The 26,655-nt window shown below is 48.1% G+C and overlaps 2 protein-coding genes across 3 annotated transcripts in view; both read right to left on the reverse strand.

Moving 5' to 3' along the window:
* The window catches only part of LOC108194081 (rust resistance kinase Lr10-like), a 31,813-nt gene extending 5,158 nt beyond the window's left edge, over positions 1 to 26,655 (reverse strand). Inside the window, exons 1-3 of one of the 2 annotated variants that reach the window (XM_064081087.1) lie at positions 25,755 to 26,655; positions 20,015 to 20,550; positions 19,135 to 19,911 (exon numbers count right to left, since the gene is read on the reverse strand). In XM_064081087.1, the coding sequence (XP_063937157.1) occupies positions 19,273 to 19,911; positions 20,015 to 20,550; positions 25,755 to 26,472 (1,893 nt within the window). In that variant the 5' untranslated portion in view covers positions 26,473 to 26,655 and the 3' untranslated portion in view covers positions 19,135 to 19,272. Of the gene's footprint in view, positions 1 to 19,134; positions 19,912 to 20,014; positions 20,551 to 25,754 lie in introns of those variants that run through there. The other variant, XM_064081086.1, reaches the window with a different exon arrangement.
* On the reverse strand, positions 10 to 8,964 carry LOC135147752 (uncharacterized). Its single transcript, XM_064081088.1, has 2 exons — positions 8,460 to 8,964; positions 10 to 8,356 (listed from the first exon to the last, which is right to left on the reverse strand). Exons 1-2 carry the CDS (start codon positions 8,958 to 8,960, stop codon positions 7,718 to 7,720), a joined length of 1,140 nt encoding a protein of 379 aa, XP_063937158.1. The 5' UTR covers positions 8,961 to 8,964; the 3' UTR covers positions 10 to 7,717.

Below are 26,655 nucleotides of genomic sequence, written 5' to 3' on the forward strand. Positions count from 1 at the left end.
TGTTAAGCCAACTCCAAATTTTAGGCAGACTGGGTGCATACTTTTATGACACGAATCACAGTTCCTTAAATAAGGAGGCACGGCGGCAGGTAACTTTCTCATTGATAAACTAGTGACAGAATTTATCCTAATTAGCGCCTCATGATAGGGTATAACCCGGTCAAGACACACCCGGGTCCTGATAAGGTATAACCCGATCAAGACACACCCGGGTAGCCACCAACACCACAGTCGACCCCTCGATCCCTCCAGGATACACCACCCGGGTATGACATTGAACCCGGGTATAGCCTAAAGCATACCCCCAAACGGGATCCAAACATGTACCAGCCGACAAATACTGCACAAGCCACAGACTGACACGATGAAGACAAATATAACGGTCAACTACTGGCGATAGGGACAAGCCAGGGAACATTCCAAAATACTACCTCTACGCTGACACCTGGACACGTGTAGGGGATCCAACCCCTACACGTGTAGGACCAGGATCCAGGTACGCACCCCCGAACCCTAATCCTTGGCCTATAAATAGACCGAGGATCAAGAGTCTGGGGGTTAACTCTCTTTACACTCATTCATACACACACTTACACTTAGCATATACCCAAACACTCTCAGCCACCAGCAACCACCACACACCACCTTCACCCACCACATATAGATAGCACCTTCTCTAATCTTTATCCTTCCGAAACCCACGCTTACTCTCACGCCGGAGGCGCTTTGGGGCGAAACCCCCCCGCCGGCGTTGTTTTGTAGGCTCCCATCCAGCAGCTGCACCACGGAACCACCAGTCACGGCGGAGGAAGGACCGGGACCGGAGATTGGCGTTATCATTTGGCGCTAGAAGGAGGGGAAGGTGTCCTCTGTCCTGTGGTCACGGTGCCACTGGACTCATCTTCTTCAACAAACCCCCGAAACGGGGGTCCAAATCACACCAGTAAGCTTTCGTAAAACACCCAGCTCCTCAAAACCTTCAGCCATGGTTTTTCTTGATGTGTGCATGATAGCAAACCCTGCCTGAGCAAAACCCTAATCTTGTCTGTAGCACATAAAATCTTTTTGTCTCACACCTGGTCACATTTTGTCACTTAACCACTTATAGTATTTCTGAAAATAGTAAGTTGACTACCTGTACACACTATTTTTGTCATCCTGTCACTATCTATACTATTTGTGGGCACTACCACAAAAACAGCAACCATACACCCTGTGTGAGTTCTCGAAACCATGACAAAAAGAACACGCTCCCACCTGGGTCTTCCCCAGAACCCGGACAACCCTCAGACAGACCAGGACAACCCGAACCAGGATCATGCCTCAGGACCTCTTTTCACACATGTGAACCCGGAAGAGAACCAAACAATCAACCCCAATGATGCACGAGTCACGATCGAAGCAAACCAGTACAAGTACACCGATGTCCCGGTCACCACCCTCCACCTGTCCCAACTCACCAATGTAGAGTTGGCTGAAGCCATCCGGCAGTACCATGATCGCCGGGAAAGCAACCGCAGACTTGAGGACATCGGCGAATCCGAGGACTCCGGGAACAGCCGTCAATCCCGGGGTTCCGTCTTCGACCGGATCGGAGACAAAGCCAAGAAAAAGAAACTGAAGGATAGTGAGGAAACCCGGCTAAGAATCTTAGCTGAAAGAAAAGAACAGATCCGAAAAGAGGAAGAGGAAAAACTTGAACAAAAAATTGCCATCCGGATGCAACTCGAAGAAGAGAAATTGATAAAAGGATCCCGGTCCAAGCGCTACCGGAAGGAAACAACACCCGAGCTCATCTCTGATGACGAGGATGAGAGACCGGGGCAAACCAACCTCAGAGACATGATCAATGAACTCAACCGGAAAATCGGAAATGATGCCGGGCTTGAAATTGGGGGAACCCTGACTCCCTTCAGCCACTCCTTGGAATCCATACCCCGACAAAAGGGCATGAAACACTACAACTTTGAATCCTTCAATGGACTGGGAGACCCGGAAGAACACCTGCACTACTTCGAACAGATAGCCCAGATCTACTACTACAATGATCTGACCAAGTGCCGTTTCTTCGCTTCCACATTCAAGGGAGGGGCACAGAGATGGTTCAGCCGGATCCCCTCCCGGAGCATCGGGTCCTGGAAAGATTTCAGGGAAGCCTTCCTCAGAAGGTTTCGAGCAAACAAGACACACGAACTCCATATGTGTCACCTGGAAACGGTTCGCCAATATGACAATGAGGCACTCTCGGACTACATGAAACGTTTCCAGGAAGCAATCAACAAAATTTCCAACCTGGATGAGCGTGAGGCTCTGAGCATATTCCGGAGGAACCTGGACCCGGAACAAAATGAGAGATATGTGGTCGAATTGATCAACAAAGAGCCCCAAAGCCTGGCAGCTGCCTATGCCATGGCCGCAAAATTCATTAAGGAGACAGATGTACTCCAAGCAATGAGGATGACCCGACAGGGCAGTTCGAAAGGAAAACAAGTCGAAGATAGACCCCGGAAAGAATACCACCAGGACAAAAAATTCAAACCCGACAGACAGACAAACTTCATCCAGCAATCAGGTTCCAAGAGGACCAGCCAACAGGGATCCGGGTCCAGGAGTGACCCCGGTCCAAACAAAGCAACCAGGGAACCAAAACCAGAGCCCGAATGGACCCCCCTAAACAGATCCCGAGAGGACATACTCAAAGAAATCAGAGACAAACCCTTCTACTACCCACCAAAACCTATGCAGACTCCTCCAGAGAGCAGACCTGCTAACAGACATTGTGACTATCATGGCACCCACGGTCACAAAACAGAAAACTGCATATCCCTCAAATATTTCATTGAAGAGCAAATCAGCAAAGGCAACATGGGGCAATACATAGCCCGCAACACAGCAAACAAGGGAGAGGGATCGGGGAAACAAAAGAACATTGTCAACGTGGTACTGGGCGGATCCTGTTCCCCTCCTCCCAGCCCGGACTCCTGTCAAGAAGTCATGTCCATCCAGGCCTTCCCTGAACAAGTCATTTCCTTCAGCAGCAAGGACTTCGAGGGTGTTACCCGGGGTCACAATCAAGCCTTAGTGGTAACCCTTGACATGGCCGAAAATGAAGTGAGGAGGATCCTGGTAGACAACGGCTCTTCAGCCAACATTCTGTTCAAACACACCATGGATCGGATGGAACTAGGAAGCATCCGGATGAACGACTACAGGGAGGATCCTTTATATGGATTCGGGAACAGCATTGTCCCGGTCCTTGGCACACTTTATCTCCCGGTCCGATTCGGAACTCTCCCGAACCAAGTCACCCACACCATCAAATTCTATGTGACGGATACACCCTCCCCTTACAACGTGATCATCGGCCGCCCAGGTCTGAACAAGATCGAAGCTATTACTTCCATCCCGCACCTAAAGTTCAAATTCCCAACCCCGTTCGGGGTAGGAGAAGTCAGAGGAGATTCGGCAACAGCCGGGGTGTGTTACAGCCAAGCCTTAGTCATGGCGGAAACACACCAGGACAACAAAAGAAAGGCAACGGTCTTCCAAAAGCAGAAAAGCAACAAGAAGCATCGGCCTTACCAGAAAGCAAACCCCAAAGGTGAAGTCCAGGTCATCGACCTAGACCCGGGCAGTCAAAGCCTGGGAGCAGCCAATCCTGGTCCTGGACAAAGCAACCAGAAAGCAAACATGAGCTCAGCGCAAGATTTTGTGGAAAAGAACACTGACGCCCGGATCCAGCAAATGATCTCGGCGCAAGATGTTTTTGCCTGGAGCCCGGACGACATGCCCGGGTTGGATGAGTCACTAGCAATGCACAGCCTTGACGTCGATCCCAAGAAGAAGCCTGTTAAACAAAAACGAAGAAATTTCGCCCCGAAGAGGCAGAGGGCAATAGATGAGGAAGTGGGCAAATTAATGAAGGCGGATATCATATGTGAGATCAAATACCCTGAATGGCTCGCCAACGTAGTCATGGTTAAGAAAGCAAACGGCAAATGGAGAATGTGCGTCGACTACACAGATCTGAATGCAGCGTGCCCCAAGGACCCTTATCCTCTGCCAAGCATCGATCAGCTGATTGATGCTACATCAGGACACCTGATGTTAAGCTTTATGGACGCCTTCTCCGGGTACAACCAGGTTAAGATGAACCCAGCAGACATAGCCAAAACAGCTTTCATAACCCATCGGGCAGTCTATGCCTACAAACTTATGCCTTTCGGGTTAAGAAACGCCGGGTCCACATACCAGAAAGCAATGAATGAAATTTTCAAAGATCAACTTGGAAGAAACTTGGAATGCTACGTCGACGACATCATCTCCAAATCCACATCAGTCCCGGGGCACATTTCAGATCTCAGGGAATGTTTTGAGAACATGAGAAGAACTAAGCTAAAGCTCAACCCGGATAAGTGCACCTTTGGAGTTGAAGCTGGAAAGTTTTTGGGTTTTATGGTAAGCAATCGGGGTATCGAGGCCAACCCGGAGAAGATCAAAGCTGTGCAAGAAATGCAACCACCCCGGACTCAAAGGGAAGTTCAGAAGCTAGCAGGGTCCTTAGCAGCACTTCGAAGGTTTGTCTCCAAACTCGCTGAAAGATGTCTACCGTTCTTTGAATTGTTAAAAGGGGCAAAAAATCAGAAATTAGTAGAATGGAGCCCGGACTGCCAAAGAGCCCTTGATGAAATCAAAGCATATCTGTCCAAACCCCCAATCCTGACAAAAGCCTTACCCGGAGAACCTCTCTACCTATACCTGTCTGCCGGTCCCTTGGCCGTCGGGGCAGCCTTGATCCGGGAGGAAGCCGGGCAACAGAAGCCTGTCTACTATGTCAGCCAAGTCCTCAAAGATGCGGAGACCAGATACCCCAACTTAGAAAAATTTGCATTTGCACTGATCACCGCATCCAGGAAACTCAGACACTACTTTCAAGGAAGAGAGATCAGGATTGTCACAGACCAACCGTTAAGGAAAATCATTCACAAACCAGACATATCCGGGAGACTGGTGAACTGGGCAATCGAGCTTAGCCAGTTCAGCCTAACATTCCTACCCCGGACAGCAGTCAAAGCCCAGGTCCTAGCAGATTTCGTGGTAGAATGCAACTTCCCAGAAAACCAGTCAACTCCTATGGAAACCGAACCGGAAACTCCAGTAGAACCCAACCCGGAGTCTTGGATACTCCATGTTGACGGCTCCTCAACAACCGAAAGGTCAGGAGCCGGACTAATCCTGAAGAGCCCGGATGGGTTCACCATCAAAACAGCAATCTCCTTCGGTTTCGCAGCAACCAACAACCAAGCGGAATACGAAGCCCTTCTAGCAGGGTTAAAGTTAGTCCGGACCCTGTCTATCCGAAATCTCACCATCTACAGTGATTCCCAGATCGTGGTCAGACAGACCAATGGAGAATACCTTGCCAAAGACCCGATCCTGACCAAGTATCAAGCCTTGGTGAAAAGCTACCTTACTCTGATCCCCGGGTGCAGGATCTTGCAAGTCAACAGGGAAGAAAACGCTGAAGCAGACAACCTCTCCAGGTTGGTCCAAAATTCAGCGGATCTAGATAGCTCAGTCTATTTTGAAGAATTGCACAAGCCGACGATAGAGCATGAAGAAATCTTTGAAATCAACAACGACCCTACCTGGATGACTCCCCTAATCAACTACATAGAGAAGGGAGAGTTACCCGAAGACAAGGGGAAAGCACAACGGCTGAAGGCTAAGGCGGCCAAATTTTTCGTCGAAGAAGGGACACTCTTCCGCCGGACCTACTCATCCCCAATCCTAAAATGCATAGGTCCGGAGGAAGCCGAATATTGTCTGAGAGAAGTTCACGAAGGGATCTGTGGAGATCACATGTCAGCAAAAGGCCTGGCATATAAAATCATCCGGCAAGGATACTACTGGCCAACTATCCACCAGGATGCAATGGAATTTGTGAAAAAATGCAAGAACTGTCAGCTGTTCAGCAACGTGCCCCGGGTAAGCCCTGTCCTACCTTCTTCAGTTTTATCTCCAATCCCCTTTGCTGTTTGGGGGATAGACATCATGGGACCTTTTCCCCGGGCCAAAGGAGACCTCAGATACTTGCTAGTCTCCATCGACTATATGACAAAGTGGGTCGAAGCCAAAGCGATGCGAACAATCAACCAGCAAGATGTCATCCGATTCATGGACAACATCCTGATGAGATTCGGTCTGCCAAGAGTCCTGGTTTCAGACAATGGACCCCAGTTCATAGGGTCGGACTTCGAAAGCTACCTGGCTGAAAGAGGCATCAAACACAAGAAGTCTTCAGTCGCCTACCCTCAAGGGAATGGCCAGGTAGAAGTCACTAACCGGATCCTCTTGAGGGGAATTGAAAAAAGGTTGGAAGAAAGCAAGAGCAAGTGGCCGGAGGAACTACCACATGTTCTCTGGTCATACCGAACCAGTCCCCGGACAAGCACCGGAGAAACTCCCTTCAAGTTGGCCTATGGAACAGAGGCAATGCTCCCAATCAAAGTCGGGTCACCTTCCCACAGAGTGATCAACTTTGATGAAATTGCGAATGAAGAAGGACTCCGGGTCAACTTAGACTTGGTAGATGAGGTCCGAGATCAGGCAGTTGCAAGAATGGAAAAATACAAGGAAAAATCCCGGGATCACTTCAGCAAAAAGTCCCGGGTCGGAAACTTTCAAATAGGAGACCTGGTCCTACGAGACACCGAAGCCTCTGATCCAACCAACACTGGCAAGCTGATGCCTAAGTGGGAAGGCCCATACAAGGTCAAAGAAGTCCTAAGGCCGGGTACCTACAAACTAGAACACATGGACGGGTCAGAGGTATCTAACACCTGGCATGGCCTCAGGTTGAGGAAATTCTATCAGTAAAGCCGACGGGAAGAAAAGACCCTAGAAGACAGCTACGTACTCCTAAAAGCAACCATGTATTTTTGATTATTAAAGCTGTGTAATCATCTGAATATCAATGAAGTCTTTTGCTACCTATAAATCCATATTGTTATTTACTTAGAAAGTTTCTAAGGCAACCAAGCAATACCAATATCTACCCGGGTCCATCCATGCAACCATTTAACTTGGAAAATTTCTAAGTATAAAAGCTAAGAAAACATTCAACCCGGGAAATATCTACCCGGGTCCATCCATGCAACCATTTAACTTGGAAAATTTCTAAGTATAAAAGCTAAGAAAACATTCAACCCGGGAAATATCTACCCGGGTCCATCCATGCAACCATTTAACTCGGAAAATTTCTAAGTATAAAAGCTAAGAAAAAACAGCCAACCCGGGAAATACTTACCCGGGTCCATCCATGCAATCATTTACTTAGAAAAAATTCTCTAAGTGCAAACATGTCTAGGTAGTCAACCCGGGTAGATGTTGCCCGGGCCCGTCTATTCATCTACTTAGAAAGAATTCTCCAAGTGCAAAAATATTTAAGCAATCAACCCGAGTATACGTTACCCGGATCCACCTGTTCATTTACTTGGAAAAATTTCTAAGACAAACATACTTAAGCAATCAACCCGGAGTACAGTCGACCCGGACAAGAATGTATATTAAAAGCATCGGAAAATAGAAGTTGCAAAGGAATATTTGATAAAAGCATAAACAAAAGCATTCAGGATCCCGGGACTATAAGGACCCCGGGCAAACATATTCAAACGATACAAAACATTGTTTTTTTAAAAGAAAGGGCAGAAAAAATCTAAACAGCAGGCTGGTCATCAGCAGGAGATTTGTCGGAAAGGGGATCTTTGGCAGGAGTCTCTTCGTCCAGAGGTTCCGACTCATCAGAAGAATCCGAGTCCACATCCTGACCCGGGGCCACATAAGGCTCGGGCTCCGCCCCACCTGCATTGACCTTGTTCTTCACATCAATATATAAGTCAATAAAGCTCTGAGCATTGGCTCCCGGGTCGGTTTTGATGTGCTTCTCGGCCACAGTCCAACAGCGCATGACTTCAGCAGCTGCAGCCTTGGCCAAGGCATCCGCGTAAGCTTTCGACTTCTGAAAGTCGGCGAGAACCTCCGCAGGGGCTTTCCGGGTCTGCAACTCCTGCTTCAAAGCAGCCACCTCATTCTCCAACCCGGATACTTTCTTCTCCGCGCTATCAGCCCGGGTCTCAGCATCTTTGATCCTCTGAGCTAGCTCGGCCTCCTTCTTGACCTCAGCCTCCTTAATCTTGGAGCCGACGCTAGCCTCTAAGGCCTCCCGGGCTGATCTCTCAACATCCAGATCCTTATCCAACTTCTTAACCCGGGCAAGGTTCTCAGCAGAAAATTCCCTCTCCTTCTTCAGACTGTTCAAAGCGTGGGTGTTAAACCCGGCCAACCGACCTCCGAGCTAACAAAAGAGCATTAACACCCGGTCAGCAAAACCAGAGTCATAAAAACAAGGAAAACTAAGTACAGCACAAAGGGAGATCGAATCCGGGTTAGAAAACTACCTGACCCCACAGATCCCCTATATCTTTAAAGTTCTCTTCGAGACCCTGGTCCTCCATCACTTCCCAATCCTGATCAGATGGAAGCTCAGCCATCAACCCGATCACCTTCTTGACCGGGTATTTCCCAAACTTATATGCCGGTCGGGAACCGCCCTCAACATTCACAACCTCCATCGCAGACTTGACCGGATCCTCGTCCGTCATATCGATCACCTGCTTTTGAGAAGAACCAGTCCTTTTCTTCTTCTTCTTTGGTTCATGGACCGGACTCTCCACCTCCACAGCATCCATCTCCAACCCCGAGTCCTCAATGGGAACCTCCGGATCCGGGGTAGCACTTGAATGTCCGGTCCCCTCTGTCTCCTGGCGGGAAGACCCGGATTCCCCTCTCTTCACAACCCTCTTCTTCTTGGCCGACTTATCCTTCGGCTGTGGCTTGGGAAGGACATGGATTCCTCCCAAATTGCGCAGGGCAGCAGCGAAGGAATCGTTCGCAGACATGACTCTCCAAAGACCCGGATCGAAATAAGGAAGACCTGCAGAAAATCAAAGGACCCGGGTCAATACAAAGAAATATTGCAGTAAAAGTATCATAAAGAACATACATATCACGAGCAAGAGGACCCGGACAAGATAGGAGCATGCATATTACAAAAGGACCCGGACAAAACACTACAAAAATAACGACAAAAAATGCAACTCACAGCCACCCTCGTGCAGTTGATCGTGCCGCATAAACGTATCCCGGGTCAGTTGAAACCCGAGGCAGTTACCGAACTCGGCCAACTGATCCCGAAACTCCCCAGTCGCTCCAGGCGTACCAAAGTCCGTCCTCACCTTCTCGTCATCTGTTTCTATATAGGGCATAAACGCCAAATCTAAGCCCTTCAGCATGATCACCTCGCCGTTCCACCCCTTTAGCGAGCTTTGGTGGATAACCGGGCTTAGGAACCCGGATCCCAAACCACACTCCTTTGAGCGGAAGCGCAACTCATACAAAGGCCTTACCCCAGACTTCTTAAATTGAAACAGCATGTGGAAAAGTTTCAATGTCGGGTAATAATTCTTCTTGTTGCACGCCCACAGGAACCAGGTCATCCACTTGACCGCATTCGGAGTCAGCTGCATCGGCGAGATCTTCCACTCATACTTACATAAGTGTTTAAAGAAAACGTGCCATCGGGGATTCCACCCGGATCGGAGATGCTCCATCCATACTGGGACGAAACCATCGGCCGGACGATGATAGATCTTTTCTCCGGGTTCAGGCCACCTCCATTCGACCTCAGGAGGCAATTGAAAGGCTGTCCGGATCATCCGATCAGCCACATCCGGAGACAGTTCTTTTATGTGACTCTTTACTGGGAACGGGACCCGGACCCCGGACAGCTCTCGAAACCTCTCGTCGAACTCCTCTTTATTATAAGGTCCCAGCCGACCGTTGGGATGCTTAAACCTATAAAAACCAGACATATTGGTATAGAAGCTCTTCTCCTCCACCAGTGGACCTTTGGTGACAAAATACGACTTACCATTTCCCCACATGCCCTCCGGGGTCATTATTACTTGTCGACCGGTCGATATCACCACATCCTGACGCGCGGAAACGACCCCGGATTCCTCAATTTCGCGCTCTGCCATCTTAATCCGGGCACGATGAGATAAAGTCCGGACCTCGTCACACTCGGTGTCGCTAGAAAACTCTCCGGGAACTCCCGAATAAGGGACAATCTCTTGCCTTGGCCGCTTAGAAATCCGAACCCGGGCACGATGCGCAAGAGCGTGAGAACCGTCGGACTCACTGTCACTAGAGGACTCCACAGGGCCCGCCAAACAAGCAATAATCTCTCGTCTTGACCGCCTAAGGATCCGGACCATGGACCTAAATAAAGAAGCAGCCCGGGTCAGTTTTAAGAATTCACAAGTCGTTACAAGTTTTATCTAGGTCCGGATCCTGTCCTAAACATATATGAAGAACACCAAGGCAAAAAGAAACGACTTAAGTACAAAAAGAAAAAGAGAACTACCCGGATTCCCTCAACCTGAAACGACCTACCCGAGTCCCGAGCTTATAAGCACCTCATCGTAAGAAATTTCAAGTACCGAGCAATGAGAAAAAGCATGTACCCGGGTCCATATTATCTACAATTGCAATGAGAAAAGGGGACCCGGATCCTATGGGTTCTATATATACAATTGCAGCACAACAAAATTCTCCTAAGTACGAAACAAAGCAACCCAAAACGCCTACCCGGGCCGGACATATACACCCGGGTCGGGAAACCTACTATTCGCAACTACATTCACAACCGACAAACACCTAAAACAAGCACCCCCTAAAGCTACCCAACCCGGGCATACACATTATACCCGGGTTCAGTTCAAACCCCCAGAAACTCAAAAGCCACAAACAGTTTTTAAAAACCATTTCAAACCACAAGCAAGATCAAAACCAAAGCCCCACCTATACATACACTCATACATATACAAGAACTCAAGAACACAAGGGTCGTTGTTCAACTCAAACCCAGAATCAGAACCCAAAACCAATCAAACACAAATCAACCCCCAATCATACACTCGAAACCCACATACATATACATCGATCCCCAGAAAAACCCAGCAAAAAATGATAGGGTATAACCCGGTCAAGACACACCCGGGTCCTGATAAGGTATAACCCGATCAAGACACACCCGGGTAGCCACCAACACCACAGTCGACCCCTCGATCCCTCCAGGATACACCACCCGGGTATGACATTGAACCCGGGTATAGCCTAAAGCATACCCCCAAACGGGATCCAAACATGTACCAGCCGACAAATACTGCACAAGCCACAGACTGACACGATGAAGACAAATATAACGGTCAACTACTGGCGATAGGGACAAGCCAGGGAACATTCCAAAATACTACCTCTACGCTGACACCTGGACACGTGTAGGGGATCCAACCCCTACACGTGTAGGACCAGGATCCAGGTACGCACCCCCGAACCCTAATCCTTGGCCTATAAATAGACCGAGGATCAAGAGTCTGGGGGTTAACTCTCTTTACACTCATTCATACACACACTTACACTTAGCATATACCCAAACACTCTCAGCCACCAGCAACCACCACACACCACCTTCACCCACCACATATAGATAGCACCTTCTCTAATCTTTATCCTTCCGAAACCCACGCTTACTCTCACGCCGGAGGCGCTTTGGGGCGAAACCCCCCCGCCGGCGTTGTTTTGTAGGCTCCCATCCAGCAGCTGCACCACGGAACCACCAGTCACGGCGGAGGAAGGACCGGGACCGGAGATTGGCGTTATCATTTGGCGCTAGAAGGAGGGGAAGGTGTCCTCTGTCCTGTGGTCACGGTGCCACTGGACTCATCTTCTTCAACAAACCCCCGAAACGGGGGTCCAAATCACACCAGTAAGCTTTCGTAAAACACCCAGCTCCTCAAAACCTTCAGCCATGGTTTTTCTTGATGTGTGCAGTGTTTTAAAAAGCGCATTAAGCGGCCGCTTAAGCGGCCGCCTAAGCGGAATCGGCCCTAAAACGCCTCGATTTTGTATTAAGCGGGTTCTTAAGCGTTTTTGAAAATTAAACGGACTATTAAGCGGATTAAGCGGTCGTTAAGCGGATTAAGCGGTACTTAAGCGGTCAAAATGATTTTGACTTGCTAATTTTTCAGTTTTAAAATATTTTTTATATAATATAACTATAATTATATTAAAAAATTAATATATATATATATATTTTTAAAAATTTAAATTCTTACCACAATATAACATTATTTTTGAATATATTAATATTAAAATTAAATATTTAATTATATTTTATTAATCCGCTTATTGGCCCGCTTAAGATTCCGCTTAAGCGTCCGCTTTACCGCTTAAGCGCTAGAAGGTCCTTTCACCGCCAAGAGCCGATTTGCGCTTTTCATAACACTGGATGTGTGCATGATAGCAAACCCTGCCTGAGCAAAACCCTAATCTTGTCTGTAGCACATAAAATCTTTTTGTCTCACACCTGGTCACATTTTGTCACTTAACCACTTATAGTATTTCTGAAAATAGTAAGTTGACTACCTGTACACACTATTTTTGTCATCCTGTCACTATCTATACTATTTGTGGGCACTACCACAAAAACAGCAACCATACACCCTGTGTGAGTTCTCGAAACCATGACAAAAAGAACACGCTCCCACCTGGGTCTTCCCCAGAACCCGGACAACCCTCAGACAGACCAGGACAACCCGAACCAGGATCATGCCTCAGGACCTCTTTTCACACATGTGAACCCGGAAGAGAACCAAACAATCAACCCCAATGATGCACGAGTCACGATCGAAGCAAACCAGTACAAGTACACCGATGTCCCGGTCACCACCCTCCACCTGTCCCAACTCACCAATGTAGAGTTGGCTGAAGCCATCCGGCAGTACCATGATCGCCGGGAAAGCAACCGCAGACTTGAGGACATCGGTGAATCCGAGGACTCCGGGAACAGCCGTCAATCCCGGGGTTCCGTCTTCGACCGGATCGGAGACAAAGCCAAGAAAAAGAAACTGAAGGATAGTGAGGAAACCCGGCTAAGAATCTTAGCTGAAAGAAAAGAACAGATCCGAAAAGAGGAAGAGGAAAAACTTGAACAAAAAATTGCCATCCGGATGCAACTCGAAGAAGAGAAATTGATAAAAGGATCCCGGTCCAAGCGCTACCGGAAGGAAACAACACCCGAGCTCATCTCTGATGACGAGGATGAGAGACCGGGGCAAACCAACCTCAGAGACATGATCAATGAACTCAACCGGAAAATCGGAAATGATGCCGGGCTTGAAATTGGGGGAACCCTGACTCCCTTCAGCCACTCCTTGGAATCCATACCCCGACAAAAGGGCATGAAACACTACAACTTTGAATCCTTCAATGGACTGGGAGACCCGGAAGAACACCTGCACTACTTCGAACAGATAGCCCAGATCTACTACTACAATGATCTGACCAAGTGCCGTTTCTTCGCTTCCACATTCAAGGGAGGGGCACAGAGATGGTTCAGCCGGATCCCCTCCCGGAGCATCGGGTCCTGGAAAGATTTCAGGGAAGCCTTCCTCAGAAGGTTTCGAGCAAACAAGACACACGAACTCCATATGTGTCACCTGGAAACGGTTCGCCAATATGACAATGAGGCACTCTCGGACTACATGAAACGTTTCCAGGAAGCAATCAACAAAATTTCCAACCTGGATGAGCGTGAGGCTCTGAGCATATTCCGGAGGAACCTGGACCCGGAACAAAATGAGAGATATGTGGTCGAATTGATCAACAAAGAGCCCCAAAGCCTGGCAGCTGCCTATGCCATGGCCGCAAAATTCATTAAGGAGACAGATGTACTCCAAGCAATGAGGATGACCCGACAGGGCAGTTCGAAAGGAAAACAAGTCGAAGATAGACCCCGGAAAGAATACCACCAGGACAAAAAATTCAAACCCGACAGACAGACAAACTTCATCCAGCAATCAGGTTCCAAGAGGACCAGCCAACAGGGATCCGGGTCCAGGAGTGACCCCGGTCCAAACAAAGCAACCAGGGAACCAAAACCAGAGCCCGAATGGACCCCCCTAAACAGATCCCGAGAGGACATACTCAAAGAAATCAGAGACAAACCCTTCTACTACCCACCAAAACCTATGCAGACTCCTCCAGAGAGCAGACCTGCTAACAGACATTGTGACTATCATGGCACCCACGGTCACAAAACAGAAAACTGCATATCCCTCAAATATTTCATTGAAGAGCAAATCAGCAAAGGCAACATGGGGCAATACATAGCCCGGAACACAGCAAACAAGGGAGAGGGATCGGGGAAACAAAAGAACATTGTCAACGTGGTACTGGGCGGATCCTGTTCCCCTCCTCCCAGCCCGGACTCCTGTCAAGAAGTCATGTCCATCCAGGCCTTCCCTGAACAAGTCATTTCCTTCAGCAGCAAGGACTTCGAGGGTGTTACCCGGGGTCACAATCAAGCCTTAGTGGTAACCCTTGACATGGCCGAAAATGAAGTGAGGAGGATCCTGGTAGACAACGGCTCTTCAGCCAACATTCTGTTCAAACACACCATGGATCGGATGGAACTAGGAAGCATCCGGATGAACGACTACAGGGAGGATCCTTTATATGGATTCGGGAACAGCATTGTCCCGGTCCTTGGCACACTTTATCTCCCGGTCCGATTCGGAACTCTCCCGAACCAAGTCACCCACACCATCAAATTCTATGTGACGGATACACCCTCCCCTTACAACGTGATCATCGGCCGCCCAGGTCTGAACAAGATCGAAGCTATTACTTCCATCCCGCACCTAAAGTTCAAATTCCCAACCCCGTTCGGGGTAGGAGAAGTCAGAGGAGATTCGGCAACAGCCGGGGTGTGTTACAGCCAAGCCTTAGTCATGGCGGAAACACACCTGGACAACAAAAGAAAGGCAACGGTCTTCCAAAAGCAGAAAAGCAACAAGAAGCATTGGCCTTACCAGAAAGCAAACCCCAAAGGTGAAGTCCAGGTCATCGACCTAGACCCGGGCAGTCAAAGCCTGGGAGCAGCCAATCCTGGTCCTGGACAAAGCAACCAGAAAGCAAACATGAGCTCAGCGCAAGATTTTGTGGAAAAGAACACTGACGCCCGGATCCAGCAAATGATCTCGGCGCAAGAACTAACCAAGGTCGAAGCCGCGGTCGAGACCGAGTCGGTCCTGATCGAAAAAGACAGCCCGACAAGGAAAGTTAAAATTGGAAAAGGCCTGGATACTGTTTTTAAGGAGGAACTCATCCAACTACTCCGGAGCTATGCAGATGTTTTTGCCTGGAGCCCGGACGACATGCCCGGGTTGGATGAGTCACTAGCAATGCACAGCCTTAACGTCGATCCCAAGAAGAAGCCTGTTAAACAAAAACGAAGAAATTTCGCCCCGGAGAGGCAGAGGGCAATAGATGAGGAAGTGGGCAAATTAATGAAGGCGGATATCATATGTGAGATCAAATACCCTGAATGGCTCGCCAACGTAGTCATGGTTAAGAAAGCAAACGGCAAATGGAGAATGTGCGTCGACTACACAGATCTGAATGCAGCGTGCCCCAAGGACCCTTATCCTCTGCCAAGCATCGATCAGCTGATTGATGCTACATCAGGACACCTGATGTTAAGCTTTATGGACGCCTTCTCCGGGTACAACCAGGTTAAGATGAACCCAGCAGACATAGCCAAAACAGCTTTCATAACCCATCGGGCAGTCTATGCCTACAAACTTATGCCTTTCGGGTTAAGAAACGCCGGGTCCACATACCAGAAAGCAATGAATGAAATTTTCAAAGATCAACTTGGAAGAAACTTGGAATGCTACGTCGACGACATCATCTCCAAATCCACATCAGTCCCGGGGCACATTTCAGATCTCAGGGAATGTTTTGAGAACATGAGAAGAACTAAGCTAAAGCTCAACCCGGATAAGTGCACCTTTGGAGTTGAAGCTGGAAAGTTTTTGGGTTTTATGGTAAGCAATCGGGGTATCGAGGCCAACCCGGAGAAGATCAAAGCTGTGCAAGAAATGCAACCACCCCGGACTCAAAGGGAAGTTCAGAAGCTAGCAGGGTCCTTAGCAGCACTTCGAAGGTTTGTCTCCAAACTCGCTGAAAGATGTCTACCGTTCTTTGAATTGTTAAAAGGGGCAAAAAATCAGAAATTATTAGAATGGAGCCCGGACTGCCAAAGAGCCCTTGATGAAATCAAAGCATATCTGTCCAAACCCCCAATCCTGACAAAAGCCTTACCCGGAGAACCTCTCTACCTATACCTGTCTGCCGGTCCCTTGGCCGTCGGGGCAGCCTTGATCCGGGAGGAAGCCGGGCAACAGAAGCCTGTCTACTATGTCAGCCAAGTCCTCAAAGATGCGGAGACCAGATACCCCAACTTAGAAAAATTTGCATTTGCACTGATCACCGCATCCAGGAAACTCAGACACTACTTTCAAGGAAGAGAGATCAGGATTGTCACAGACCAACCGTTAAGGAAAATCATTCACAAACCAGACATATCCGGGAGACTGGTGAACTGGGCAATCGAGCTTAGCCAGTTCAGCCTAACATTCCTACCCCGGACAGCAGTCAAAGCCCAGGTCCTAGCAGATTTCGTGGTAGAATGCAACTTCCCAGAAAACCAGTCAACTCCTATGGAAACCGAACCGGAAACTCCAGTAGAACCCAACCCGGAGTCTTGGATACTCCATGTTGACGGCTCCTCAACAACCGAAAGGTCAGGAGCCGGACTAATCCTGAAGAGCCCGGATGGGTTCACCATCAAAACAGCAATCTCCTTCGGTTTCGCAGCAACCAACACCCAAGCGGAATACGAAGCCCTTCTAGCAGGGTTAAAGTTAGTCAGGACCCTGTCTATCCGAAATCTCACCATCTACAGTGATTCCCAGATCGTGGTCAGACAGACCAATGGAGAATACCTTGCCAAAGACCCGATCCTGACCAAGTATCAAGCCTTGGTGAAAAGCTACCTTACTCTGATCCCCGGGTGCAGGATCTTGCAAGTCAACAGGGAAGAAAACGCTGAAGCAGACAACCTCTCCAGGTTGGTCCAAAATTCAGCGGATCTAGATAGCTCAGTCTATTTTGAAGAATTGCACAAGCCGACGATAGAGCATGAAGAAATCTTTGAAATCAACAACGACCCTACCTGGATGACTCCCCTAATCAACTACATAGAGAAGGGAGAGTTACCCGAAGACAAGGGGAAAGCACAACGGCTGAAGGCTAAGGCGGCCAAATTTTTCGTCGAAGAAGGGACACTCTTCCGCCGGACCTACTCATCCCCAATCCTAAAATGCATAGGTCCGGAGGAAGCCGAATATTGTCTGAGAGAAGTTCACGAAGGGATCTGTGGAGATCACATGTCAGCAAAAGGCCTGGCATATAAAATCATCCGGCAAGGATACTACTGGCCAACTATCCACCAGGATGCAATGGAATTTGTGAAAAAATGCAAGAACTGTCAGCTGTTCAGCAACGTGCCCCGGGTAAGCCCTGTCCTACCTTCTTCAGTTTTATCTCCAATCCCCTTTGCTGTTTTGGGGATAGACATCATGGGACCTTTTCCCCGGGCCAAAGGAGACCTCAGATACTTGCTAGTCTCCATCGACTATATGACAAAGTGGGTCGAAGCCAAAGCGATGCGAACAATCAACCAGCAAGATGTCATCCGATTCATGGACAACATCCTGATGAGATTCGGTCTGCCAAGAGTCCTGGTTTCAGACAATGGACCCCAGTTCATAGGGTCGGACTTCGAAAGCTACCTGGCTGAAAGAGGCATCAAACACAAGAAGTCTTCAGTCGCCTACCCTCAAGGGAATGGCCAGGTAGAAGTCACTAACCGGATCCTCTTGAGGGGAATTGAAAAAAGGTTGGAAGAAAGCAAGAGCAAGTGGCCGGAGGAACTACCACATGTTCTCTGGTCATACCGAACCAGTCCCCGGACAAGCACCGGGGAAACTCCCTTCAAGTTGGCCTATGGAACAGAGGCAATGCTCCCAATCGAAGTCGGGTCACCTTCCCACAGAGTGATCAACTTTGATGAAATTGCGAATGAAGAAGGACTCCGGGTCAACTTAGACTTGGTAGATGAGGTCCGAGATCAGGCAGTTGCAAGAATGGAAAAATACAAGGAAAAATCCCGGGATCACTTCAGCAAAAAGTCCCGGGTCAGAAACTTTCAAATAGGAGACCTGGTCCTACGAGACACCGAAGCCTCTGATCCAACCAACACTGGCAAGCTGATGCCTAAGTGGGAAGGCCCATACAAGGTCAAAGAAGTCCTAAGGCCGGGTACCTACAAACTAGAACACATGGACGGGTCAGAGGTATCTAACACCTGGCATGGCCTCAGGTTGAGGAAATTCTATCAGTAAAGCCGACGGGAAGAAAAGACCCTAGAAGACAGCTACGTACTCCTAAAAGCAACCATGTATTTTTGATTATTAAAGCTGTGTAATCATCTGAATATCAATGAAGTCTTTTGCTACCTATAAATCCATATTGTTATTTACTTAGAAAGTTTCTAAGGCAACCAAGCAATACCAATATCTACCCGGGTCCATCCATGCAACCATTTAACTTGGAAAATTTCTAAGTATAAAAGCTAAGAAAACATTCAACCCGGGAAATATCTACCCGGGTCCATCCATGCAACCATTTAACTTGGAAAATTTCTAAGTATAAAAGCTAAGAAAACATTCAACCCGGGAAATATCTACCCGGGTCCATCCATGCAACCATTTAACTCGGAAAATTTCTAAGTATAAAAGCTAAGAAAAAACAGCCAACCCGGGAAATACTTACCCGGGTCCATCCATGCAATCATTTACTTAGAAAAAATTCTCTAAGTGCAAACATGTCTAGGTAGTCAACCCGGGTAGATGTTGCCCGGGCCCGTCTATTCATCTACTTAGAAAGAATTCTCCAAGTGCAAAAATATTTAAGCAATCAACCCGAGTATACGTTACCCGGATCCACCTGTTCATTTACTTGGAAAAATTTCTAAGACAAACATACTTAAGCAATCAACCCGGAGTACAGTCGACCCGGACAAGAATGTATATTAAAAGCATCGGAAAATAGAAGTTGCAAAGGAATATTTGATAAAAGCATAAACAAAAGCATTCAGGATCCCGGGACTATAAGGACCCCGGGCAAACATATTCAAACGATACAAAACATTGTTTTTTTAAAAGAAAGGGCAGAAAAAATCTAAACAGCAGGCTGGTCATCAGCAGGAGATTTGTCGGAAAGGGGATCTTTGGCAGGAGTCTCTTCGTCCAGAGGTTCCGACTCATCAGAAGAATCCGAGTCCACATCCTGACCCGGGGCCACATAAGGCTCGGGCTCCGCCCCACCTGCATTGACCTTGTTCTTCACATCAATATATAAGTCAATAAAGCTCTGAGCATTGGCTCCCGGGTCGGTTTTGATGTGCTTCTCGGCCACAGTCCAACAGCGCATGACTTCAGCAGCTGCAGCCTTGGCCAAGGCATCCGCGTAAGCTTTCGACTTCTGAAAGTCGGCGATAACCTCCGCAGGGGCTTTCCGGGTCTGCAACTCCTGCTTCAAAGCAGCCACCTCATTCTCCAACCCGGATACTTTCTTCTCCGCGCTATCAGCCCGGGTCTCAGCATCTTTGATCCTCTGAGCTAGCTCGGCCTCCTTCTTGACCTCAGCCTCCTTAATCTTGGAGCCGACGCTAGCCTCGAAGGCCTCCCGGGCTGATCTCTCAACATCCAGATCCTTATCCAACTTCTTAACCCGGGCAAGGTTCTCAGCAGAAAATTCCCTCTCCTTCTTCAGACTGTTCAAAGCGTGGGTGTTAAACCCGGCCAACCGACCTCCGAGCTAACAAAAGAGCATTAACACCCGGTCAGCAAAACCAGAGTCATAAAAACAAGGAAAACTAAGTACAGCACAAAGGGAGATCGAATCCGGGTTAGAAAACTACCTGACCCCACAGATCCCCTATATCTTTAAAGTTCTCTTCGAGACCCTGGTCCTCCATCACTTCCCAATCCTGATCAGATGGAAGCTCAGCCATCAACCCGATCACCTTCTTGACCGGGTATTTCCCAAACTTATATGCCGGTCGGGAACCGCCCTCAACATTCACATCCTCCATCGCAGACTTGACCGGATCCTCGTCCGTCATATCGATCACCTGCTTTTGAGAAGAACCAGTCCTTTTCTTCTTCTTCTTTGGTTCATGGACCGGACTCTCCACCTCCACAGCATCCATCTCCAACCCCGAGTCCTCAATGGGAACCTCCGGATCCGGGGTAGCACTTGAATGTCCGGTCCCCTCTGTCTCCTGGCGGGAAGACCCGGATTCCCCTCTCTTCACAACCCTCTTCTTCTTGGCCGACTTATCCTTCGGCTGTGGCTTGGGAAGGACATGGATTCCTCCCAAATTGCGCAGGGCAGCAGCGAAGGAATCGTTCGCAGACATGACTCTCCAAAGACCCGGATCGAAATAAGGAAGACCTGCAGAAAATCAAAGGACCCGGGTCAATACAAAGAAATATTGCAGTAAAAGTATCATAAAGAACATACATATCACGAGCAAGAGGACCCGGACAAGATAGGAGCATGCATATTACAAAAGGACCCGGACAAAACACTACAAAAATAACGACAAAAAATGCAACTCACAGCCACCCTCGTGCAGTTGATCGTGCCGCATAAACGTATCCCGGGTCAGTTGAAACCCGAGGCAGTTACAGAACTCGGCCAACTGATCCCGAAACTCCCCAGTCGCTCCAGGCGTACCAAAGTCCGTCCTCACCTTCTCGTCATCTGTTTCTATATAGGGCATAAACGCCAAATCTAAGCCCTTCAGCATGATCACCTCGCCGTTCCACCCCTTTAGCGAGCTTTGGTGGATAACCGGGCTTAGGAACCCGGATCCCAAACCACACTCCTTTGAGCGGAAGCGCAACTCATACAAAGGCCTTACCCCAGACTTCTTAAATTGAAACAGCATGTGGAAAAGTTTCAATGTCGGGTAATAATTCTTCTTGTTGCACGCCCACAGGAACCAGGTCATCCACTTGACCGCATTCGGAGTCAGCTGCATCGGCGAGATCTTCCACTCATACTTACATAAGTGTTTAAAGAAAACGTGCCATCGGGGATTCCACCCGGATCGGAGATGCTCCATCCATACTGGGACGAAACCATCGGCCGGACGATGATAGATCTTTTCTCCGGGTTCAGGCCACCTCCATTCGACCTCAGGAGGCAATTGAAAGGCTGTCCGGATCATCCGATCAGCCACATCCGGAGACAGTTCTTTTATGTGACTCTTTACTGGGAACGGGACCCGGACCCCGGACAGCTCTCGAAACCTCTCGTCGAACTCCTCTTTATTATAAGGTCCCAGCCGACCGTTGGGATGCTTAAACCTATAAAAACCAGACATATTGGTATAGAAGCTCTTCTCCTCCACCAGTGGACCTTTGGTGACAAAATACGACTTACCATTTCCCCACATGCCCTCCGGGGTCATTATTACTTGTCGACCGGTCGATATCACCACATCCTGACGCGCGGAAACGACCCCGGATTCCTCAATTTCGCGCTCTGCCATCTTAATCCGGGCACGATGAGATAAAGTCCGGACCTCGTCACACTCGGTGTCGCTAGAAAACTCTCCGGGAACTCCCGAATAAGGGACAATCTCTTGCCTTGGCCGCTTAGAAATCCGAACCCGGGCACGATGCGCAAGAGCGTGAGAACCGTCGGACTCACTGTCACTAGAGGACTCCACAGGGCCCGCCAAACAAGCAATAATCTCTCGTCTTGACCGCCTAAGGATCCGGACCATGGACCTAAATAAAGAAGCAGCCCGGGTCAGTTTTAAGAATTCACAAGTCGTTACAAGTTTTATCTAGGTCCGGATCCTGTCCTAAACATATATGAAGAACACCAAGGCAAAAAGAAACGACTTAAGTACAAAAAGAAAAAGAGAACTACCCGGATTCCCTCAACCTGAAACGACCTACCCGAGTCCCGAGCTTATAAGCACCTCATCGTAAGAAATTTCAAGTACCGAGCAATGAGAAAAAGCATGTACCCGGGTCCATATTATCTACAATTGCAATGAGAAAAGGGGACCCGGATCCTATGGGTTCTATATATACAATTGCAGCACAACAAAATTCTCCTAAGTACGAAACAAAGCAACCCAAAACGCCTACCCGGGCCGGACATATACACCCGGGTCGGGAAACCTACTATTCGCAACTACATTCACAACCGACAAACACCTAAAACAAGCACCCCCTAAAGCTACCCAACCCGGGCATACACATTATACCCGGGTTCAGTTCAAACCCCCAGAAACTCAAAAGCCACAAACAGTTTTTAAAAACCATTTCAAACCACAAGCAAGATCAAAACCAAAGCCCCACCTATACATACACTCATACATATACAAGAACTCAAGAACACAAGGGTCGTTGTTCAACTCAAACCCAGAATCAGAACCCAAAACCAATCAAACACAAATCAACCCCCAATCATACACTCGAAACCCACATACATATACATCGATCCCCAGAAAAACCCAGCAAAAAACACGAGCATAAACAAATTAAAACCCTCGCATATCAACAAACAAAGCACAAGAGTCTAACGAACGTCACATGCAAAAAACTCGACGAAAAGCTACGAGAACGGAAGATAAAGAAGAGTAAGCGAACTTACTAAAGAGGATGAACGGGAGGAAGACAACCGAACGGCGACGGCACTCGAAACACTGGCACACGAGCAAGCAGTTTCCGAAAAAGAAAGCAAATAAGGCAAATGCAAATGAAAGTGAAAATGAAGAAGTAAAACCAGGGGCTTATACTTATAGCCGTAGCACTAGGCCACGTGGCCACTTTCTATTGGACGTCGGCAGTTGTTACAGCCGTATTCATCATTACACTTCCTCAAAAGGCGCGCCCGTTCAAGTTTCGAAACAAAGGAACAGCTGTGAATAAAAACCTCTCGGGATTCCCTCAGAAGAACTATCGATTCACTTCCTATGGACCCGGACAGCTGCCCTTTCACCCGGGTCTACTCAGGCAGGGGAGCAACAACAAAATCTCTAACCTCACCCGGGTCTACCCAAACGGAGGGACATCAGTAAAGATTCTGCTCTAACCCGGATCCGTCCGGGCCCGGGGGCAAACATAAACACCAACCACACCCGGATCCACTCAATCGGGGAAGCAAAAGCGAAAAACTCTACTCTACTCCCTCACATAGAAAATCTATGTAAGGGAGTGGGGGGCAAATGATAGGGTATAACCCGGTCAAGACACACCCGGGTCCTGATAAGGTATAACCCGATCAAGACACACCCGGGTAGCCACCAACACCACAGTCGACCCCTCGATCCCTCCAGGATACACCACCCGGGTATGACATTGAACCCGGGTATAGCCTAAAGCATACCCCCAAACGGGATCCAAACATGTACCAGCCGACAAATACTGCACAAGCCACAGACTGACACGATGAAGACAAATATAACGGTCAACTACTGGCGATAGGGACAAGCCAGGGAACATTCCAAAATACTACCTCTACGCTGACACCTGGACACGTGTAGGGGATCCAACCCCTACACGTGTAGGACCAGGATCCAGGTACGCACCCCCGAACCCTAATCCTTGGCCTATAAATAGACCGAGGATCAAGAGTCTGGGGGTAAACTCTCTTTACACTCATTCATACACACACTTACACTTAGCATATACCCAAACACTCTCAGCCACCAGCAACCACCACACACCACCTTCACCCACCACATATAGATAGCACCTTCTCTAATCTTTATCCTTCCGAAACCCACGCTTACTCTCACGCCGGAGGCGCTTTGGGGCGAAACCCCCCCGCCGGCGTTGTTTTGTAGGCTCCCATCCAGCAGCTGCACCACGGAACCACCAGTCACGGCGGAGGAAGGACCGGGACCGGAGATTGGCGTTATCAAAAAACACGAGCATAAACAAATTAAAACCCTCGCATATCAACAAACAAAGCACAAGAGTCTAACGAACGTCACATGCAAAAAACTCGACGAAAAGCTACGAGAACGGAAGATAAAGAAGAGTAAGCGAACTTACTAAAGAGGATGAACGGGAGGAAGACAACCGAACGGCGACGGCACTCGAAACACTGGCACACGAGCAAGCAGTTTCCGAAAAAGAAAGCAAATAAGGCAAATGCAAATGAAAGTGAAAATGAAGAAGTAAAACCAGGGGCTTATACTTATAGCCGTAGCACTAGGCCACGTGGCCACTTTCTATTGGACGTCGGCAGTTGTTACAGCCGTATTCATCATTACACTTCCTCAAAAGGCGCGCCCGTTCAAGTTTCGAAACAAAGGAACAGCTGTGAATAAAAACCTCTCGGGATTCCCTCACAAGAACTATCGATTCACTTCCTATGGACCCGGACAGCTGCCCTTTCACCCGGGTCTACTCAGGCAGGGGAGCAACAACAAAATCTCTAACCTCACCCGGGTCTACCCAAACGGAGGGACATCAGTAAAGATTCTGCTCTAACCCGGATCCGTCCGGGCCCGGGGGCAAACATAAACACCAACCACACCCGGATCCACTCAATCGGGGAAGCAAAAGCGAAAAACTCTACTCTACTCCCTCACATAGAAAATCTATGTAAGGGAGTGGGGGGCAAATGATAGGGTATAACCCGGTCAAGACACACCCGGGTCCTGATAAGGTATAACCCGATCAAGACACACCCGGGTAGCCACCAACACCACAGTCGACCCCTCGATCCCTCCAGGATACACCACCCGGGTATGACATTGAACCCGGGTATAGCCTAAAGCATACCCCCAAACGGGATCCAAACATGTACCAGCCGACAAATACTGCACAAGCCACAGACTGACACGATGAAGACAAATATAACGGTCAACTACTGGCGATAGGGACAAGCCAGGGAACATTCCAAAATACTACCTCTACGCTGACACCTGGACACGTGTAGGGGATCCAACCCCTACACGTGTAGGACCAGGATCCAGGTACGCACCCCCGAACCCTAATCCTTGGCCTATAAATAGACCGAGGATCAAGAGTCTGGGGGTTAACTCTCTTTACACTCATTCATACACACACTTACACTTAGCATATACCCAAACACTCTCAGCCACCAGCAACCACCACACACCACCTTCACCCACCACATATAGATAGCACCTTCTCTAATCTTTATCCTTCCGAAACCCACGCTTACTCTCACGCCGGAGGCGCTTTGGGGCGAAACCCCCCCGCCGGCGTTGTTTTGTAGGCTCCCATCCAGCAGCTGCACCACGGAACCACCAGTCACGGCGGAGGAAGGACCGGGACCGGAGATTGGCGTTATCACCTCATTAGAATCTTGATACTATAAAATAAAAAAGTGACAGAGTTTATTCTATTTAGCGCCTCATCAGATTTTTGAAACTATAGAATAAAAAAGTGATTAAGTTTATTCTATTTAGCGCCTCATCAGAACTTTGATAAATTATCAGCTAGTAGCTTCAAAATTTTATTTTCCTTAATGCTTCTATTACACCTTGTATTTAAATTCACAAAAATATATACGAAGATATAAAATGCGCCAATGGATATATCCTTGTAAAGACAGAACAGATTTGTAGAAGAAAGTGAAATAAGTTAATTACTCACCGGGGTCGCAAGTTACTATGCTACGACAATATGGCGATCGAGGAGCATAACACTCTAGGCAGGCAAAGTAGCGGAACGGAAGCTCTATGCCGTAAGTGAAATCGTGAATGTCCATGAAAGATGTTTTATTAATACCAGGCCACGCAGATGACACCCAACTCGTCTTCCGAATTGTGCAATTGTTTTCCACTTCTGAGTAGTCCATATATCCGACGACAACATACGAGGTGACTGATGATGATGAGCACACAGACGTGCGTTTATATCTTTTTGATATTGAAGAATTGATCACAGGAGTTGAACAGGCTATAAATGTTAATGGAGTATTATACTCCCCAAGCGGAGAAAAAATATCCTTTACGTAAAAATATTTATCAGAATCGTATCGGTAAGGAATGAGAGTAAAGGAGGAACACGTGGCTATGTCCGAGTCAGTTATCCGAACAGAAGAATTGGCATAATTTATAGCCTCCACATAGAATTCGGTACTGAGAAGTGGTAGAGAAGTCCGATTGTTATGGCAAGAGAGTGGGTAGCTGAAGTTGCGGCAGTTTTGCGGATGATCTTCAAGATAAAAAGGGCAGCTGATGTTTAAATTCATATTGCAAGAAGAAGAAATGTTAGATTTGTGAACTTTGAGGGAGCAGCTGGCTACTGATAACAGCGCTATGATAACTATTCGTAAACACAGCGACATTATTTGCCGTGGATTCTGCATGGATCAGTGCACTAGTACTAAGCTACTGCTACTTACTTGCTTTCCGAATGAGCTAATGGCTTGATGCTGCGACTCTCTGAGATAAGGATCTTGTCATTATTAGTTTATTACCGTGTGTAAAAATTACTATTATCTTCATTTTGTTTTAGAAATTTATGTGATTCAACAGTCCTCCTGCAAGTG

The sequence above is a fragment of the Daucus carota genome, chromosome 7 (genome assembly GCF_001625215.2).
Source record: "Daucus carota subsp. sativus chromosome 7, DH1 v3.0, whole genome shotgun sequence".
NCBI lineage: Eukaryota > Viridiplantae > Streptophyta > Magnoliopsida > Apiales > Apiaceae > Daucus > Daucus carota.